Source organism: Aethina tumida, chromosome 2 (assembly GCF_024364675.1).
Source record: "Aethina tumida isolate Nest 87 chromosome 2, icAetTumi1.1, whole genome shotgun sequence".
Classification (NCBI taxonomy): Eukaryota; Metazoa; Arthropoda; class Insecta; order Coleoptera; family Nitidulidae; genus Aethina; species Aethina tumida.
The window spans coordinates 20,790,492-20,813,161 of record NC_065436.1 but is presented as its reverse complement, the minus strand read 5'-3'; the positions used below and the strand labels follow the sequence as shown (position 1 = coordinate 20,813,161).

At 27.9% G+C, this 22,670-nt stretch overlaps 2 protein-coding genes and 3 non-coding genes across 8 annotated transcripts in view; 1 reads left to right on the top strand and 4 right to left on the bottom strand.

Moving 5' to 3' along the window:
- LOC109594608 (cAMP-specific 3',5'-cyclic phosphodiesterase 4A) overlaps positions 1–8,764 on the bottom strand; it is a 142,458-nt gene extending 133,694 nt beyond the window's left edge. The window contains exon 1 of the mRNA XM_020009826.2: positions 7,817–8,764. Within this exon, the coding sequence (XP_019865385.2) occupies positions 7,817–7,900 (84 nt within the window). The 5' untranslated portion in view covers positions 7,901–8,764. The remainder of the gene's footprint in view (positions 1–7,816) is intronic.
- Trnai-aau (transfer RNA isoleucine (anticodon AAU)) lies at positions 518–591 on the top strand. The gene has a single exon. It is a non-coding gene; the product is annotated as a tRNA-Ile (tRNA).
- Positions 2,231–2,304, bottom strand: Trnai-aau (transfer RNA isoleucine (anticodon AAU)). Its single transcript has one exon. It is a non-coding gene; the product is annotated as a tRNA-Ile (tRNA).
- Trnap-agg (transfer RNA proline (anticodon AGG)) lies at positions 2,469–2,540 on the bottom strand. Its single transcript has one exon. It is a non-coding gene; the product is annotated as a tRNA-Pro (tRNA).
- Positions 8,765–9,705: 941 nt separating the features above from the next.
- Positions 9,706–22,670, bottom strand: part of LOC109594610 (hepatic leukemia factor) — a 111,633-nt gene continuing 98,668 nt past the window's right edge. For 2 of the 4 annotated variants that reach the window (XM_020009836.2, XM_020009833.2), the window contains exons 2-5: positions 14,326–14,504; positions 14,072–14,252; positions 11,650–11,903; positions 9,706–11,564 (exon numbers count right to left, since the gene is read on the bottom strand). In XM_020009836.2, coding sequence (XP_019865395.1) covers positions 11,478–11,564; positions 11,650–11,903; positions 14,072–14,252; positions 14,326–14,504 — 701 coding nt within the window. In that variant the 3' untranslated portion in view covers positions 9,706–11,477. The remainder of the gene's footprint in view (positions 11,565–11,649; positions 11,904–14,071; positions 14,253–14,325; positions 14,505–22,670) is intronic. The other 2 variants (XM_020009834.2, XM_020009835.2) reach the window with 2 other exon arrangements.

Here is a 22,670-nt window from a genome sequence, read left to right as displayed (position 1 = left end):
CAGTTCATTTAAATTTGTAACATTTTTATGTCAAAACATCACAGGTACGAGAATCCAATTCATATTTTTGATATATTTTCTCTCAATATCCACTACAGATATTTTTTACACACCCATTTATAAAATTAATGTAATAAACAACAGATAACTAAAAATACGTGAATAATTGATTGACAAAATTATCTAATACCACTGACTCATATCTAGAGAATATTTGCCATATTTTTTATTAGAATCCTCTTGTCGTAACTCTTAATATAAAGTGGTGGAAACAGATTAAACATTGAAAAAGATAAAAAAAACTCTCATAACTTCAGTTTGGATGAACACGAGTCGATATACTTAGTATTAAAAGAAACGATTTTCTTATCTTCTATATTTTATACCATTATTGTCTTTTTAAGCCAGTTTTAGATTTAAATTGTTTCCTAAAAGCATCGAACGATTAACAACTAAATATTCTTTTTCAGTTATCTAATTTTCTTTAAAACATACCACAGGAACAAGTTTTACAAGTGGCCCATTAGCTCAGTTGGTTAGAGCGTCGTGCTAATAACGCGAAGGTCGCGGGTTCGATCCCCTCATGGGCCAATTACCTTTTTGTTTTCTGTTTATTGTATGCAAGGATGCATTTTATCTAAGTTACAATTTTTATATCAAATTGAATAATAATAATATCACAGAGTTCCTTCAAATTATACGGTCAACTTTTATAGTTATTAATATAAAACTCTGAAGTCAAGAAATTTCTAAATTTTTTATTTATTGTGTTATAACGGATCAATAAAGTTAGTTTTACTGTTCTTGAACTTGAAATGAACTAAACTCTTGGAAAAGGTCAATCTATAAATAATGTAGTATAGTATATAAAAATATATATTAGATAACTCTCTAATGGATAACTGGTTAAATATAAAATAGTACAAGACGAAAAAAACAGCACATACAATAATTGAATAAAACATACTTACACACAATAAAAATAAAGTAACACAAAATATACACATAGTAATAACAACAAAAATTTTATACAGGTAATAAAAGTCTAGTGAGTGAAATTCACTGCTGAGGCAGAATCTTCTTCTACGTTTAATTGGGAGGCCAAAACGGAACGCAGTTTATTGTTTACATTGAAACATGATGATACTTAATTGTGATTCGTTTACAAGTGTAAATCAAAATTGAAGTATTTAATGTTTTACAAGGTGTAGTAGCCAAACCGACAAACAACGGAAAATCCAAACTTATATTGTACTTTCTTTAGTTGTAATAATTTTTTGGTTAAATGTTGGAAACAAATTTATATTAATCCCAATATTGTAGAGACATCAAAGCAAGGTCATAAACCTAAATGAGACTAGGTAGGAAATATTATCATCTATTGTATATTCATCCCTGAGTTCATCCCATTCATTAGTTACTATTTAAATATTAAATAAAGAAAAGGTCTAAGAAATGAAAGAAGTTTAATGTTAATCAACACTACAACGAGTATTCAATAATTGTAAAATTTAGAATATATCTACGTGGTTATTGAAATTAATAATATGAAATTTGTAGGTAACAAATTAGTTTTATTTTGTAAACTGTGCAATTTGTGAAAAGTATAATTGGTAATGTTAATTTATTTTACTTTTCATAATTAAAACTAAAAAGCCAATTTCAAGTTAAAATCAAAACGTTAACAGTTAAAACACATTAAAATGACTACGAAGGATAGATTAAATTTTACATTAAAACATAAACTTGGTAACAGAAACATTTTCGTTTTGTTTGTAAATGCTATTTATATTTATTTATTCTTTACTGGAATTTTAATATATTTATTAGTAAAAACCTTTAGTTAAGTCTAGGTTAAACTATTAATAAAGAATTGTCTAATTGAAATAATCTACAATTGATTTTAAATACAGTTGTTCTTCAGTTGTTACTGAGTAAAGAGTTCTTTTCTAATCCTATTTTTTATGGTAAATTCTAATCAGTTATGTTTGTTGATAATATTGAAATTGACTTCTAACATTCGTCTTACTTTTTCCCTTGCCATTTGAAGTTTTCTTGGGAAATATTTATCGGTGAAGCTCTTATTTATTAAATTATGATTGGATTGGTAAGTTTCTGACAAACTTTTTACTTAAAGTAATATTTTATCTTTATAATTTAGGATAAACTTCAAACGAATGAATGTCTATTTTAGTTTAATTAAAATATTGAATAAAATTTAAAAAAAGTATGGCCCATGAGGGGATCGAACCCGCGACCTTCGCGTTATTAGCACGACGCTCTAACCAACTGAGCTAATGGGCCTATATCTTCAGATTGAAAGAATTAATTTAAAAACAAAAGGTAACTTGATATATATTTTTAATTTTTTTTTATTATTCTGAAATCTTGTTTGTAAGTGATCTATTTAGTTTATTAACTTGTTACAGAAAGGTAACAAAAATGAAAAGAAAGATAAAAAAGTAACTGGGCTCGTCCGGGATTTGAACCCGGGACCTCCCGCACCCTAAGCGGAAATCATACCCCTAGACCAACGAGCCGCTGATAAATTTGTGATGTAGTTTTAATTTAAGCTAAATTTTGTTTAACTTTTTAAACATTTTTCCTTTAATAATGCATATAATGACTAAATAGTCTAACAGTAATAATAATAATTCCAATAATAAAATATGTGAATACACTTTTAGATTACAAATTATGCTTCTATTTTTAATTTTTTGTAAATATTTAAAACAATAATAATTCATATAATTAATGGTGCAATATAAATATTTTAAGCATTTTATTTTTCTATAACAATCCTTGTTAAGATATATAGAACTCCTAAATATTTCCACAATGTAGACAAACGGTTTCCCGCTGGCTCAACCTGTTAAAAGTACCTTTATTTCCACCGCCGACGAACGTGTGCTGTAAAACGTGAATTATAAAGTTCTTACTTTGTATTGGAAAATAAAACTCCGACCGCAAACGCTTTGAAACGTGAAAGTTTTTCCTATTGGCCTGTAAAAGCGGTTTTATTAATTTACCTGGAAAGCATTTTCCAGTTCAGTTTGTGTACCACACAGGAAACGGCTCTTTCTGCAGATTAATTTATTGTTTTCGACATGAAAACGTCTGGATTTTTACCCTTATTGTAACCACATGATTTTCCTCGAATAAATTTCCGAACGTACAAGCCACCAACTCCTGAATTTGCATGACACGATCGACAAAATCAAACGTTCGCCGATAACAATCGAGCTGGGTCAATGGGGGGCTATTACCTGCTGACGTCACCGCTTCAGTGACAGTGCTCTTGTTGGAATACATGCATGGCTAATGTGGCTCCGTCCCGTATTCCACACAAATTAATTCATGGGATTTTCTAAGCGGAGCGGGCTTTGGATAAAACAAAACCACGGTTCTGTGACTATAGTCAATCGCAATCGATGTAATGGTGTCACTGTGTGACACTTTATACTTGTTCAGTGCTCAAAACAAATGTAACGGTTTGTTTATTTAGGGTGATAGACGGTAAACAATGAAAGTAACAGGCTGTTACTATGTGCAAAATGGGATAAGGTAACTAAAAGGCAGTTTATAGAGCCTGGGAATAGGAAGAACATTTTAAAAACTTATTATATTATTGTTATAAAAGTTGAGACACCTGAAGAAAAAATCAGTATCTCATTATACTATTATCAAAATTATGTTGTAAAGAACTAAAAGTGACTTCGTGTACATATAATGACACATTTTGAAATCATTATTCATTTAAAATAGTAATCAATTTTTTTATGAAACCATTTGATAGTATAACGATAGAAACTCAATTTTCCTTCATCTTTATACACCTTCCCATCCTATTTTATCACATATTATTCCAATAAAGTAATTTAATATTTATGTAGAGATAACAAATGAAAAAGTATGGTCTTCGAGTTAAGTTTATCGACCTGCCAACTATAGTTAAAAGAAGGACTATCATTCTCTGTTACTCCTCTTTCATAACATTTTCTCATCCCATTCAGCTTTTTTCATCCCACCATCTTAATGAAATTACGCGTGTATTTTTCTTTAACTCAATGAATGAGTCTGGTAAAAATGGATTTTTTCTCCAATCGCATTATAGGCCAGCCAAACAGATATCGTTTTAATTAATTAGAGGATTCGGGTCTTTGACCACACCAGACTGAACAATACAGGAGATAATTATTAATTGATCTTATATTTTCTTTCTGGAATATGTATATAACAAGTGACAATTTTGTATAATGTGATTAAGATTCTTTTTCTGGATTCTGGATTAATTTTTTCAATAACGTTCAGATATTTGCCATCTCTAATGAAGTTTCTTGCAAATGAAAATTGATTGCATTTCCATTTGTGGATCTTAATTAAGACTTCCCCTATTATATTTTAAAAAAAGACTTAAAAGAATTAATTTTTCATAGTTCGCAGTAATTCAGAAGTTTTATACTTTACCTAATGAAGTTTGACGTATATAATAATAATCTCTAATAAATTATAAACAATTTGAATTTAAATCAAACTAGTATTATTAATACAATATTTTTTGAAAGAGATTTTTGTTCAACATTTAATTTTATTATACTACGAATAATGTTGTGCGATTTTGATTATAAAGTACTTTGAGATATAACAAAATTGTTATAACAATAAATTATTATCATTTTACTAGTTTATTTTAATGTTTATTTGAATATCATGTTTATTTTTTTGAATTTTCTTCTTATGTTTTCATAAAATATGATTTTATAATCGATATAATGTTACAGTGACACTTTATACTTGTTCAGTGTTCAAAACAATAAAATGGATTGTTTATTTAGGGTGATAGGGAATAAACAAGTAATAAACTGTTACTGTGTGAAAAGGAACTGAAAGATACTTCAAAGAGCCCTAAAAATGACATTTATTATAATAACCAAATACTTTAAAATAAATTAAATAAACTCCTGAAACACAGTAACTCAATTTACTATTATTAAATTTGTACATGAAACATTTAATAATCATTATTCATTTAACAAAGTAACCATTTAGTAGTTACCTTAATTTTCCTTTACCTTGATACGAAAGTCTTCCCATCCTCTCTTACCAAACATTATCCAAATAAAGTAATTTAATATCCATATAGAGAAAAGAAACGAAAAAAGTATGGTCTTCGAACTAAGTTTATCGACCTGTCAACTATAACCGAGTTAAAAGACAAGCTATCATTGTGTGTTAGGTCTCTTTCGTAACAACTTCTCATCCCGTTCAGCTTTTTTTATCTCGCCGTCTTAATGAGGCTAAGCATGTATTTTTCTTTAGCTCAATGAATGAGTCTCTTAAAAGGTTATATTTTTTCCAATCTGATTAATGGCCAGTCATACAGATATCGTTGATAATTAATTAGAGATGCGGGTCTTTGACCACACAAGCCTGAACAATATTCATTAACATTTACTTCTATAATAAATTAATTAAACAGGAGATAATTACTAATTATTCTAATATTTTTTTCTGAAATGTACAAGAAAACGCAACATCCAGAAAGGATTCAAATATTTTCATATCTCTGGACCAGAACACCCCATTAATCAAAGAGGAGATCCATCCCATTATTAGCTTCTGACAATTTATCCTTTAAGATTTTTGTTTAATTTTTTAATCAATTATTATTATTCTGTTATAGGTTAATATTTTTTTAAAAAAATTGGAATAAATCAATTATGGCTAGGTGCTGTATTTTTTTGCACCCAGTATATATACAACAAACGAAAATTTTCTACAATTTGATTAAAATTCTTTTTCTGCTTTATGGATTCATTTTTTCAATTACGTTCAAATATCTGTAATCCTTAATAAAGTTTCTTGCATTTTCAGTTGTGGGCCTTAATTAAGAATTATTTCTGCTATATAAATATAAATTCAAATATTTTATACTTTTCCTTGAAACATAAACTATCCCACTCTCTAGGATTATCCAAATGAAATAATTTAATATCGATGTAAAGAAAGAAATGAAAAAATATGGTCTTCGAACTAAGTTTATCGATCTGACAACTATAACAGAGTTAAAAGAAAACCTATCTTTTTCTGTTAGGTCTCTTTCGTAACAACTTCTCATCCCATTCAGTTTTTTTTATCTCTCTTTCAGTCAGTGAATGAGTCTAGTAAAGGGGGATCTTTTCTTCAGTCGCATTATTGACCAGCCAAACAGATTCAGGTCTTTGACCACAAAAGTCTCAAATAAGGGAAAATATTGTATAATGCTCAGAGTTCTCCATTAATATTTCCAGTTATGTTCAAATATTTACCATCTATCATAAGAAAAGAGGTTTGGCTACATTTACAATTGTCGATTTTATTTAATTTATTTATTCCTGCTATATTTTAAAGTCTGAAATTAATTTTCACACTTCACAGTAAAAGGTTTCATATTTTTCCTAATAATATCTAATAATTCAAAAAAAGTTAGTTTTAAAAATAACCCCTTGGATCACTTGCACTTATATTTATAAATTATTAAACACTATTAATTATTACATAATTTAAACCTGACATTAAAATTGTCCAAATTAAAAAAAATATTACATAATATTACACATTTTACTTTATTAATATGTTTATAAATTATTAAACATAATTTAATTATTATATATTTTAAATTTGGCATTAAAATTCATTCTTTATCCTAATTATCTTTAATACGACAATTTCTCTGTCTTCCTAAAATTGGTGGTTTATATTTTGCTGCAGGTAGGACTTGATAAATAATAAAGAGAATCTAAATATTTTTTGTTACAATCAAGATTTATTCCTGCTATATTTTAAATGAGAAGTCTGAAATTAATTTTTACACTTCACAGTAAAAGGTTTCATGTTTTTCCTAATAATATCTAATAGTTCAAGAAAAGTTAGTTGTAAAAGTAACCTCTTGGATCACTTGTAAAATACCTTTTGAAATAGTACATACTATCCATTTTACTTTATTATTATATTTATAAATTATTAAACACTATTTAATTATTATATAATTTAAATCTGGCATTAAAATTGCCCAAATTACAAAAAATATTACACACTACTACAAATTTTACTTTATTAATATATTTATAAATTATTAAACACAATTTAATTATTATATAATTTAAATTTGGCATTAAAATTCATTCATTATCCAATTATCTTTAATACGACAATTTTTCTGTGTTCCTAAAATTTGTGGTTTAAATTTAGCAGCAGGTGGGACTTATAAATAATAAAGAGAATCTAAATATCTTTTGTTACAATCAAGATTTATTCCTGTTATATTTTAAATGAGAAGTCTGAAATTAATTTTTACACTTCACAGTAAAAGGTTTCATAATAATATCACCTCTTGGATCACTTGTAAAATACCTTTTGAAAGAGATTATTTATAAAAAAATAATATTTAATATTATTAAATTAATAAATTATTAAAATAATTGTATATATACATATAATATAATATATTATTACATATAATATTTATTATCACTTTACTGACTTATTTTAATGTTTATTTGAATATTGGGTTTAAAATAATCATAAATTTTCTTTTTACATATCATAAAATATTATTAGGTTATGTCTTCAAAATTTGAATTTGAACAGTGTCACCAGATGACAAAGATAAATAGAACACCAACAGGTAGCCGCATCGTAAATCCAAGTCAGTATTTGCCGCAACACCGACCCCCCATTTGAAAACAACCCACCCCAACGTAAATCCCCGTCATAAAACACCGCAACTCCAGTCACCAAATACGAAATCCAACCTGAAAGCCGCAAGTAAACAAACCTTTTCAGACTGCAGTTGGACTTTTACGACCGGCGTCCACCGTTGGCTGCGCCTGAAAACCATGCACGTGGTGAAGGGTATCATGTCGACGGTCCGGTGCGACACCAAATCGAATCACTGGTCACAACACGACGTGGTGAACCATCGAATTTCGCGAGTACGCGAACCGGCAGACAGTCCGTGTTATGACCGCGAGTTCACGTTGCAGCATTGTTTCCGTTGGGGTTAGGGAGGGCGCGCCGATCGGAGAGCAACAGCATGGCCACATCCAACCCCTCCTCGTTGCATGCAAACGAACGGACGATCGATATCGGGGGGGAAACTTTTGAACCCGCGTACGGCGGGATGATTCACCGAAATTTACTCCACACGCCGTTGTCTGCACGCGAAACGCATCGGGGACCGGCTTGTTTTCGTGATGGAAGACCTCGCGTAAATACGTGCGTTCGTATGACCTAGAAAGTGGCACATGTTGGAGTATGGGGTTGATGAACCCGGTTTTTGTGTTTGGGGATTAAATGCACTCCAATCGATCACCGGTTGGACGAGCCAAAAGCCATTATATCTTTTGTGTGTTTCTTTATGTATAGTTCGTTGGACCAAAGAGATGTTGGTCTTTGTTTGTTGTTTTTTGTTTACCTTTACAGAGGATATTATATTTTCAGAGATACCTCTCTAAAAAGGGAACAAACAATCTCTTGGGATGTGGCATAAATAAATTACAGGATACTTCGTGGTCGCAATGCTTTTAAATTTATTTGATAAATTTTTGTTTGTTTTATGTCAAGTTTACATTGCAGTGAAAAGTAAGGAACAGTCTGCAAGAGAAATTTGTAGTAAAATAATGAAATGTCTTTTCATTAGAATATGTTGAAGCACATCATTGACTAAAATATCATTACAGATAATTTTTTAAAACGAATTAAGTATTTTGTGTGAAGTTTTATTATTTATTTTTTTACAAATTGTTCAAAATGTTGAAAAATAAAGAGCTTGAAATTATATCTTATTTAATTTACTGAAATATCTGTTGCTTTTACAGTGTAAAATTACTGTGTTGGTTTTGGTTATGGGTCCAAAAGGGTGACATTTTTCTTTATTATTATATTTATAAATTATTAAACACAATTTAATTATTATATAATTTAAATTTGGATTTATTCTAATTATCTTTAATACGATAATTTTTCTGCGGTAGTTTAAATTTAGCAGCAGGTAGGACTTAATAAATAATAAAGAGAATCTAAATATTTTTTGTTTCAATCATCCTTAAATTTGGTATATATTATTCTAAAATACATACCTACAATTTAATATAATAAATACTTCTCCATAATGATATAACGACGAGATGAAAATGATGGGGTTGACTTCTTTTTGTTGTCCTATTTGCTATGAAAATTAACATTTTTTGAAAACTAGATAAAGCATAGACTCTCTGGTTCTATACTGTACCAAAAACACAACTGTCTTTTAAAAGATTATATGACTCTCAATATTGAATTATTGAAGTAAATTTAACATGAAAATATTTTGAATTTAGTAAAAAATTAATATATTAATGAATGGATTTTCAACATCTTTAAGTTAATATCTTGGGACAATTTATTAATTTAAAATTGTATGTATCATGTAAAGTAGATACAAATTTAAATATTTTTATGATAATTGATTGACTTAAGAAAGAAAGAAATTGATTGAAATTGATTTTGAACGTATCTTTCAAATTAATATTGAATAAAAATAAACCTGGAATAATTTATTCAATCAGAATTACATTGTGTCATTTAAAGTAGACACGAACCCAATATTTTTTATGATAATTGATTGTGTATGTATTCTGTTTCAGCTTGGAATTTTGTCAATTTGAAATTGAAATAAAACACGGGTAAACTTTACATCATTTAATGCTCACATAGCAATTACAGTTTTTTAACCATTTGTAATTGTACTTGACTATGTTTTGAACACTGTTCCAACTACGTTAGTTACTTACATTGTACTGGTTTTTGCAAAAGAAGCTGCATAGTCTATAAAATTTACAACAACATTTTTATTCAAAATAGTAAACATTGAGGCCATTAAGTGTACAATTGTAAAGTCAAATTATATAAATAAATATAATGTAGTATACATTTAACAGTAACATTTTGTAAATACATATAAACATTTTTTTCTTACTGAAAAATAAGTTTTCGCATATCAGTTCAGTTATAAAAGTCCACTGCAGTGGAAGCATTTTTTTCCAACAAATATAAAAGTTAAAAATTTAAATTTATAAGGCATGCCACTAAGGCAGTTCTTAAAGGGTAAAGAAGAACTATGAAATGTTCAACTGCAGTCATTTTTATGGTTATATTTTCTTAATATTATGGTAACATTGTATATTTTCTTAACATTGATCACATCACTTTAAGATAGCACTCATGACAACCGTTATTATCAACCTCAATATTTTTGAAATTATTTCTTTTTTTTAGACTTTTTCATATTTTCACTATACATTTCTCTTTTATCTGTGTGTAATTTTTAAATTTAACAACGCTTTTATATAATTTTTTTTAAAACAAGAGTAGAAAAAAGAATCACATTTTTCATGAACACAGCATTCATTAAGTAAAATTCTTTGTCTACCACAATATTGAAATCGTTAACTGTAATTTCTATGGTTTAAAAATGCTGATAGCAGCCCTAAGAAGTTCCTCCAATAAGTCTAAGTCCAATGTAAAACATTTAAACGTACTATTAACTACAGACGCCTAAGTAAATAGTACTCTTGAAATCCCAATAGTGAAAATATCAAAATTATACGAAACTGACACAAAACCTTATAAGTCAATAAACGAAAAACCAAAATATCATCGGTAATAATTTATTAAATTAGTGTAGCACATTGTCCTATAAAGCACCGCTCTAAAGTGCTTTAACAATTTCTATCCCTGTAAATTTTTGTGAGCACACTACGAATTTACTATGTCGCTTAAAGAGTACCACTAAATTAACTTCAACCAAAAAATAAACTATATAAACATAAAAACAATCAACAATTAGTCTACAAATATAACAGAGGTCTGCTGCCTACGAAAATTTGATTTAGGCAGTAATATTTTGAAAAAAAAAACACGTAGTGGTCAGAAATGATTTAGATGAAAAATCGTGGATATGAAGCAAGTATTGGCAAATTCTAATATAGAACGTCTAGGAAGATCAATACATAATACACATGATAATGAGTCAACTGAAAATAACAATCGAAAGTAGAACCGTAGAATAAACTAATCTAATGGTTTTAGACCGTATGAAATTAATATCACAAAAATTTGTTCTAATTATATTTATACAATATATTACAATTATTAACGAAATAAATTAAATCTAAATGGTAATTTTTAATTACACAAGACTAAATTATTTCTGACCAAAGTGATCCAAAAAATAATTATGCTTTTTTAATTGTTTTCTCTACTAAAGTAATAAACTTAACACTACATGATGACTACTTTAAAATGTGTATGTTTATATATACAAATGTTTGGTTGCCTTTTTGAAGGAACACTTATTCACTGAATAAAGTTTTCGAGTCGGATGAGTGATTGAATTATGATCGGCTGTTATGTGTGAAATGTTTCTTTCATAATAGGTAGCGGGTCTTCAGTGAATTTTAAACATCTTCGTATTTCGCCAATTTGTTTTGTAACATAAGGTTCTCTTTTTTCAGTCGTTCCAGTTCTTGGCGAAGTCCCAAATTCTGAAACATGAAAAGTATAAGCATAGGTGTTCATGATACTATAACTAGTTTGTGGATATATTGACAATGTTGAGGGATGACTTACCTCCTTTTCAAGGTAGCCAGCCCTGAGGGCGATTTGGTTCTCCTTCATGCGGCGGGCGTCCCTCGACCTCTTCGCCGCCAGGTTGTTCTTTCTGCGTCTAGCCCAGTACTTGTCGTCCTTGAGGTCGTCGGGAACGAACTGCTTCCTCGACTTCTTGATGATGGGCTGCGGCTTGAGATCCTCATCTGAAAATGCCCTTGTCCGTGGATCGAAGTCGCGACAACTCGAAGCCATTGATAACGCTTCAGAAAAAACTGTATTTTAGACATTAGAATCGTGTGCACACTGTTCAGTAGTCTGCGCAGTTATGCCTTACTAAATTTCGACTTCTCTTTTGATCAACATCGTTCTAGTAAGGTCCAGCATTCACCATCAGAGTATTGAACTGTTTCACTGTGTCTTTGTGTTTGCAACTGCATGTGTTTCATCAGCAATTCGATTATTAATTTGGAGCAGACCTGCACACTTTTTGTTTTTAATTAGAAAAACATGCGGTTGCGTTCGTTTCAACATCAAACAACATTCTATTGTCTTGAAAATGATCCACGTGATTTCATTCGAAGGAAATTGGAAAAGCGTGTAAACTAAATGAGAAAATTAAAAGATACATACAGCTTGTAAAATGAACTGCTGATGAAAACTGGAAATAAATAAAACTGGTGAATGTGTAAAATATCTTTGTTTTTCTGAAGTTTAGTAAGGCTTATTATATAAGCTGAACCAAAGATGGTACTGGTACTTTGGTTCAGTTTACATATCCTTATTATTGCTTAATACAATTACGTTAACTAATTTTGGTTTGCAGTTTATATTATTGAGTAAAATTGAATAGTATTATTGTGTCAAAATAATTAAAATTAACAAAACATATTAAAAGAGTATCAAAATTAAAAATATAATAAACATAATTTGATTTGTTTAATTAACAAAAATATAATTGACAATATTTTTACAAAATGGAGATTTCTTTAATCTGTAATAAAAACATGTGTCAGACAAACTCCGCCTCTAGGGCGGAGAGAAGGATATTTTAGCATTTATATATGTTAACCTAATAAGAATGTTTATTCTGGATAGTTTTTTGTAGTATTTATAACTCAAAATATTTGAAAATTTCAGGTTAAAGAAATCACCTTATATAAATTTAACACACATTGAATAAAATGATTATAAATATTATCAGTGAAATATTTATCAATTTATTTTTATTCAATATAGTTATGTATATTCTATAAGCTGCAAGATAAATAATTTAGCTGTAATTACGAAGCATAAATTGGAACTTAATAGAATACATAAAAGACGACATTTACTGATTGGTTAATAAATGTTTGTATAATATTTTTTATTATATTTAGTGGAAATAAAAAATAGTTTAAAAACCCTGAAACATTTTAATATAAGGGGAACCGGAAAGTTAAGTTTAGATAAAAATCAATTGGCTTTTAAGTAAAATTTATCGAGATGGCATTGGATATTAACCAAATTTTCAAATGTTTTGCCACTAAGAAAATATTATAGGTATCGGAATAAATGGAAATCCGAGAGAGCAATATCGGGTGAATACGTGGTGAGGCAGTACCTCCCACCTCATTAATTTTTTGCAATGTTTGTCTTGCACAGTGTGATCTTGCACTTCAAAGTGAACGATTCTGAAAATACTCCACCAAACACACAGAATCGCCTTTTTGGGATGTAAACCCAGTTTCTCAGTACTTCGTGGTGATTCATTTGGAGAGAGCCTCTGTTTTATGCATTTTGGAGTAACATATAGAACTTTCGTCTTCAGTGAACAAAAAACGGTTCTGTATGGTTCAGTTGAAGCAATTCATTGCATGTGACAGATTGGTTGTCTTTGTCCTCTTTGGACAGGTTACAGGGAACCCAAACACCCGCTCTATTTAATTTTCCAATTTGTTGTAAATGTTTCTTGATGGTCGACCAAAATTAATTAAGGATGTTTCACAATTCTTCGATTATTTGACATGGATTTCGTTTCACTCCTTCCCTAAACATGTGGTTGCCTAATGTCGTTGGTTTTTCTGTTTTTGGATAGAAGTCGGGAAGATAAATATGCTCTAGGATATGCTCTTTCTGGCCATTTCACCCCAAATTGTAAAAAATGTTATATTTAGAAGTGGACAAGTCCCAATAATCTTAAAATGAGTCTTCCAGATGCACAGTAAGCTGATAAATAACAATCCAAGACCGGTTCCCTTAATTAAACTCTAATTAATTACAAAATACTTAATTTTTCTTTATTTTTATTTAAAATACTCTTTTAATATAAATTTAAAAGTCGTAATGGATAATAATATTGGTTTTGGTTAAAAAATCATAAAATAAACAACAAATACAAAATATACTTTTAAAACTGCCTACCAAAAAATTAAAATAAAAATTAATCGCTGAAGGAACTTACTAGAATCGGCAGGTGATGGTGGATTGATGGTGTCCGGGCTCATGCAATCGCTCGGACTTGGAGATCTTTCGCGTTTAGGTACGGTGGGATGGGAACTGGCTAATGGACCCAGGGTTCCATGTGAACCCAGTCCGTCCATCGAGACCCCATTTTCCGAAAGGAATTCGTCTAAGTCCACGTACTAAAAAATGATAACCCATTAAAATTTCCATTTCTTTTAATGTCAATTACATAACTGATGGGGTGAATTTTACCTTAAGGTCTGTTTCGTAAGTCTTGTCCCATAAGTTTGGTCCGAGGAATGCTGTTTGTGCTTCCACAGTACTCCACAGTTCGCCCTCATCTTTATTTTTGTCGTCGCCTAATATGCAACCGGCTAAGTCTTTGACTGTCGAGTGTCCATGACTGTGAGGATGGGGCGGTTTACTGTTTCCTAAAATGAACGACGAAGCAATTAATACAAGCATTCAATGCAATTCAACAAAGCAACCAGCCGCAATAAACAATTATTAATTATATCATTCACCTCGTTCACATAATTAGCGTCCGTGGGCTTAACTCGAACTGGCGTTCTATAAAAGGCGTGCGAAACACAATTACTTTTGTTGGAGAGATCACGTGTTGGAAGTAAGCACGTGTACGGGGATGCAAAACGTGTTTCTCTAAGCCAACAGCAAAATCATATTCCGGGTACCAATTCGGAACGGAATGAATGAAAGCTTTTTCTCAATTACTGTGCCACTATTACTATGGGTTGCAAAATTTTCGTTATGAAACAACGAATAAATGCATGCGAGATTTCTCGATTACTTCGCAACACAACCTCCACCTTGATACTTGAATTGTAAAGTTGTCAGGTGTCGAAGCTCAACCTTAACGCTTGAAACGGACGGATTTATTGCAAATGAATTTTAATCGTTTTTATCGTTTGAACAAATTATTTCGTCGAAGTGGCCCACGCCTCCGATTGTCGTGAATAAATCCTCACAATGCAGTTATTAATAACGCCATCCGTATCCTGCATTTGCGTTCAATGTGGTTATTAATAATATTATATCTGCATCTGCGTCCAATGTTACAGGAGGTAACCGTGTGGGATGCGAATTGTGACTCGACGTCGATACACAATTGAATTCAAATCAATACAAATAAGTGTACACCTTTACAATCATATTAATTACAAACACTAGAAAGTGCAATTTGTAACTATAAACACTATTAAATCAAATATAATGTCACGATCCGATTGCATTTATGCTAATTATTTCATAAATCACGTGTGACTTTGCCTCAAGAATGTATAAACACACGATTGATACAAATAATATTCTGCAATGGTTTGAGTTACGTATGAAAAATTAATCGGCATTCACAAGGTAACTTCAAACTAATGAATTCTGCATTTAATAAATTCAAAATTCAATATATACGTATTGTTACTAATTTAGAAATATTTAAATTAAAATAAACTAACTACTGAGCTATAAAAGTTGAAAAATAAATTTTGTTGAAAACATTTTTTTTATTTTAAATATATGAAAATTTTTAGTTTTAGTTTAAATATAAATTTATTTAATAAAAATTAAAATGGTCTATGTAAAAAAATATCAAAAATTAATATTAATAAATTAGAAATTAAATATATTTTCTAAAATTGATCATCTAATCATTTAAATTATGAAAAATAAAAGTTTCGATAAAAATATCCCAATTTCATTTCATAAAATAAAATAATATTAATGAATAAATAAAATCTTTTTCCAAACTAAATAAAAATTAAACAGTTGATTTATTTAAATTAACAAAAATAAATTTTATGGTCAGAATATTCTTATTGAATAAATAATAAGTTTATTTGATAAAATAAAAATGATAAGTAAACTATTAATAAAAGCGAAATTCAATATCGTTTTCTAAATTGATGAAGAGAATAACAAATGAAAATCATTTAAATTATGAGAATTAAAGCTAATGATTACAATATTCTAATTAAATAAATAAAAAGTTCTTTAATTCAAAATCATTTAATTTATGTAAAATAATTTTATGTTCAAAATATTTCCACTGAATAAATAAATTAATTTAATAAAATAAAAATAATAATAATAAACAATTAATAAAATAAAAATTCAGAATCTTTACCTAAATTAATTATTGGCTATAACCACTGAAATTTATTTAATTTAAGAAAATTAAATCTTATGATCAGAATATTCTAATCGAATAAAAACGAGTTCATTTAAATTATGAAAATTAAATATTATGATCAAAATATTTTTATTGCCTAAATAGAAATCATTTAATAAAATAAAATTATTAATAATAATAAACTATCAATAAAATCAAAATTCAGAATCTTTTTCTGAATTAATTTAATAATATGTTGAAAATCATTTAAATTATGAAAAATACATATTATGATCAAAATATTTCCACTGAATAAATAAGTTTAATAACATAAAAATAATATTGAACTATGAATAGAATCACAATTCAGAACCTTTTTCTAAATTAATTACTATTAATATTAGTTGAAATATTAGTTGAAATTCATTCGAAATTATTAAAAATATTTATTATGATTAAAATATTTCCATTGAATAAATTAGTTCATTAAATAAAATATAAATAATAATAATAATAAATAAATCAAAAATCAGAATATTTATCTAAATTAACTAAATATTATGTATGTAATAGTTGAAAATCATTTAAATTATGAAAAATAAATCTTACATTCAGAATATTTTTACCAAATAAATAATAAGTTCATTTGATAGAATAAATCATTATTGATTTGATAAAAAAATATATAATATTAATAAGATATCAATATTTTTTCCTAAACTGATTAACAATTAAAAACCATTTAAATTATGGAAAATGAATATTATGATCAAAATATTTCCACTGAATAAATAATAAGTTCATTTAATAAAATAAAACTATTGTAATAATAATAAACTATAATAAAATCAAAATTCGGAATCTTTACAAAATTATGAAAAATAATTATTGTGACCAAAATATTCTCACTAAGAAGAAATAAGTTCATTTAATAAAATAAATACAATATTAATAAACCATCAATTAAATCGATATTTACTGTTTTCATAAATTAATTAAAAATTGTATAACACTTGAAAATAATTTAATTTGTGAATAATAACTCTTATGGACAAGATAATCTTACAATTTCATTTAATAAAATAAAAATAATATTTAATAAACTATATATTAATAAAATGTATCATTATAGTCTAAAACAATATTATATAAAAAATAAATCATATGGTCGAAATATTTTAATTGAATAACAAGTACATTAAATAAAATAAATATATAAATATTTTCATGTTACATATTGTATTCATATGGCAAAAATAATTTCATTAATTCATTAATTTAACAAAAATTGTCGATTGTAGTTAGTATATAAAATAATAAAATAAACTTATAAATAACTCTTTAATGATTGAGAATATTTAAAGGGTTATTTTTTCCCAAAAATCTTTGTTTAAAGTGTAAGTGTCACAAATGAAGAAGAAAGTAGAAAATAATAATTTTTGATTAAAAATATTTTTTTTATTATACTTTTAACTGATGATTAACGATGGTGGTTTCATGGAATCTAAATTTTGTTACTTACTGTTAATTACTGAATTATTTTTTCATTCATGGTGAATGCGTCAAAAACGAGATGATTTTCACGTTACGTTTGCGTACGTGGATTTAAATTAGTTTAAATGCATTGCATTTAACGTACACCATTTTCCCATAAAAATTGCTATTTCGAAATAAATGATGCTGGAAGCGAGGGGATAACACGTAAACACGTGTGAGTAAACGTAAGCATTTAATTGCGTGCTCCGTGGCGCATCTAAAAGTTAAAACATGTCCTATTATATTGTTTTATAGCATCCTAACCATGACAATTTAATTATGTTGTGTGAACACAACATTTCATTATCATTGGCCAAGTTAATTTTTTTAAGGATGTGGATTATTTCAATAAAAACAATAACAAATCATCAATCAAAAGCCGAGTGGTAAACGACGATGAGTAACTGGATTTTAATTCTGTTTTGCCACAAAACTGGCTGCATTCAAATCAGATTACGACAATTAATTATGATAGATAAATACACACACACATATACATAAATTAATTTGCCGTACGATTCATTCATGACTGGGAGCTTTCAATGTCACGCTTTTTTACCATTCAAATCGTTATTCAAATCGGCGGGGTAATTGCACAATTTAAAACTCTTACCTAGTTTCATTAATTGTCTAGGTAGAAACGTAATTGCAAACGATTGTGATTTGATCTAGGCACAACTTGTTGCCATAAACCTGAGTTCTAAGTTATTGTTTCGGCGATGAGACCGTCACAAATTCACCATTCGTACCGAAATTAGTTTCGACACATTTCTATGCTGCCGCGTCCAATTGTTGCACCGTCATTAATCGCCTGGCATTGACGGTATAAAGTAAACATAATGAAATTGAAATAAAATTGTCGTATCGTTCGCGTTACGGTTCAGAGGTGCACGTTAAGAGTTCTAGGCAATTTCACATGTATGCGAGTTTGTCCTCGAACCAGATGCTTTGTTTCCCAGTTCCTGACGACTTTTTAGGTTCCTAATGATATACATTTTTCGCGACAGTCCTTGGACGGAGACCTCAACAGTTATTAATTAAGGCTGATGTCGAATAAAAAAAAACAACAAATACTAAGCCTCAGACGGTGCTTCTATAATTAGGACCGAATTAGTTAGGATGCCAATTTGTTGTTTGGTGCACCAACCATGACCTTGTAATTGGCAAATGTTCGTAGAAGTGTGATTTTTGTGGCAGTAGCAAAGAGCAACGGGATATGAATTAATTAATATTGATATAGTAATAAATAGACTTGTCATTTGATATTATAGCTGCAACTTTAATGCCCAATCTGATTATGTTGATCAATTAATTATAGTGTTTATATTAAGACAGTTAAAATATAATTTTAGATTATAACTTTATTATTTTTGAGTCATCAATTCCTTGAACTGTAGTGACATTCTGATTCTATAATATTATAGTAAACAAATTATTTAAAAAAAATAATTTTGCATCACTAAACTGTGCCAAATAAACTTTATTTGGGAGTTTTAAATAAATTAAATAAATTATAATTTCGTGGTAATTATAATTTATACAAATTCATGCCTTTTAAATTATTTATAGAAATTACAAAAAAAATTGTTTCTAAAAAGGCAAAGTTTTAAAATTATATTAAAAGTAAATTAAATATAACAATACATGTTTTCATATCATCAAGAGAAGAATTAATAATAAGTCAACACTTTTTAAAGAATGTATAAATTCTAATATTTTTATAAATAATTTAAAAAATATCTGAAAATAATTGGACAATAATTTTAACAGTTTAAGACATTAATAATAAATTAAATTCAAGAATTAATGTAATTAATATTACATTTGTGGAATATATTATTGTTATTTAAACAAAAGTAAGTATACATTTATCATATAATTTATCATATAATTTTATGTCCTAAAAATATTTAGGCAACATAATTTTAACAAAATACGACGATAATAAATTAAATTTAAGTATACAATATATTTAAACATAATTAATTATTTTCTATTTATATTATTATTAAGCATATTTATTATATTTTTTAAATAAATAATTGTTATTTAAATAAAAATTAGTAATAATTACAATTTACCCAATTATCAGATAATTTCGTGTTCCTTAAATTGTTTCAAAAAAAGTAATTTTTGCATTACTAAACTATGCCAAATAAACTTTATTAGGGAGTTTTAATGTCTATTACGTGGTAATTATAATTTATACAAATTCATGCCTTTTAAATTATTTATAGAAATTACAAAAAAATTGTTTCTAAAAAGGCAAAGTTTTAAAATTATATTAAAAGTAAATTAAATATAACAATACATGTTTTCATATTATTAAGAGAAGTATTAATAATAAGTAAACACTTTTTAAAGAATGTATAAATTCTAATATTTTTATAAACAATTTAAAAAATATCTGAAAATATTTGGACATTAATTTTAACAGTTTAAGACATTAATAATTAATTAAATTGAAGAATTAATGTAATTAATATTACATTTGTGGAATATATTATTGTTATTTAAACAAAAGTAAGTAATAATTACATATTATTCATTTATCATATAATTTTATGTCCTTTAAATAATTTTTCTTAATGCATTTCCTTACATCATTTTTCGTTGAATGAAAAATTTTAATTATAATTAAAAAAACAACAATACATAAAAACCCAGAGTTATGGATAAAAAGGTTTAAACAGTAAATTAAATAAAACAATTAGATATTTATTAAATATGGTAATGTGTAAATTGTATTGTTTTTACAAATAAGTTTAAAAATAAAGTATTTTCAATATTTTTGTTATGTACATATAATATTAAATATATCTAAAAATATTTAGGCAACATAATTTTAACAAAATACGACGACAATAAATTAAATTTAAATATAGAATATATTTAAATATAATTAATTATTTTCTATTTATATTATTATTAGGCAAATTTATTATATTTTTGAAATAAATTATTGTTATTTAAATAAAAATTAGTAATAATTACAATTTAACCAATTATCAGATAATTTCGTGTCCCTTAAATTATTTTTTGTAATTTCTCATCATCATTTTACATTTAATCATAAAATTGTATCTGAAAAGATTAGGCTTAAAAAATATACAATATTACGAGTAGATTAAGTACCATAAAACAATATATGTTTATATGTTAGAAAAAAGAGAATTATTAGTAATAAAATATTTATTAATAATGTATTAAGTTGTAATGTTTTTATAACTAATGCAAAAAGTAAAGAATTTTCAACATTTTGTTTTGTACATATTAATTAAATCTAAAAATATTCACTCATAAATTTAATTTAAGTATATATATTTTTTCTATAATTAATTACTTGCTATTTATGTTATTTATATGTAATTTTATTACATTTGTGGAATAAATTATTATTATTTAAATCAAAATAAGTAATAATTACAATTTGCTCAATTCAGGATACACAAGCAGCAAACCTATGACCTCCGCCGTTGGGAGAGAGTTAGTCATCCAACGGGGACCGCAAACGGGAGTAATAAAGTGCGGATGTCAGAAATCATTGTTTCGGCGTCAATCACGGAACGTTACAGCTCATGGCCGTACCGGTAACTTGAAACGGGCCCGCGTGGGCTGGCGCAGCTCTCCAATGGCAAAAATATCACGCCAATCATCGATTGCGGCACTGTGAAGTTGCCATACAGCCTAGAATTGTTATTAATTATGAAAACTTTAAACCTTGACGTTGAGCCTCTAAAAATAGTTGGGAAATGAAGCAAGAACGAAATAATTATTAAAATCGCTCGTGTGGTAATTGAGTTAAGAAGGATTGTCTTAAACAAGTCGACAAGAATTGGATTTTGCCTTTGCATGGTTTCAATGAAGGAAATGACAAAAGAGAAATTCATTTAAATCTTATAAAAATCCTGTTTTAACAACTCTTTATTAATTTACTACTAGAACTGATCACTTTTACAACTTCCCGAACGAGTGTGTTAAAAATATGTAGATAGAAAGTGACTGTTTAAGATCAGTTGTTATTATCTCATACTAAAACAATTACATTGTCAGTATATAAAATTATATAGACTCTGTTTTAGTAGAGGAACAATGACTGCTAATTTCGAAGGAGGTACAATAGGGTTAAAGACATGGACTTTCTGAATTCCAAAAGCAGCATTAAAATTTCAACGAGGGATAAAACTTTGCTTTCATAAATCTCCATACCCAACTTAGAACCTAAATTGCTTGTTAAAGACTCGTCCAATGTTACCAGCTGTAACCAATATGAGCTGTAATATCACGAGTAGCTTATCAACAACTCATCGATTTTTCATAGCCAATTATATCTACATATTACGATATATCATTCACGCCACTGTATTTTAATAGCACGATCGTGCCTGGAGTATCAATCTCAGCCGTTCCTCCCATTTCAATCCTTGTGGGAAGCTGTGGCCTTATATTCATATCGGCACCGGGCAATTTTACTACGTTGTAATTAGTATTTACGGACTACTTTAAAGCGGCAACAGACAATGGTCCTGGAAAATGCACGTAGGTGCTAAATTATATACTAATTTATAGTTATTGTTGGTGGTAAACAATTCACGAGTGGTGATTTAGTATGTAGAATACACAATCCTATTGAAGTTGTGTTCCCCGTCGAGCGTTTTTGGTTCATTAGTCGAATCCGACAACGGCTTTGGCTATATTTAATTTTATCATTGTCTGGGAATGGTGCGATTTTTAACCTGTCAATACTCAGGGGGCATTGTTACTTAAATACAATTTCTACTTAATCACTGGCTTGGTCGGGTTTCCTTATTACAATTCTCAATAAACGTTAATGAATGCCTATTTAATTTGCAGCATCGATTTTAGATTACTGATGACGCGTTGTAAAACAACATAATAATATTCGAAAACACGACATCAGATTTATTGACCTGTC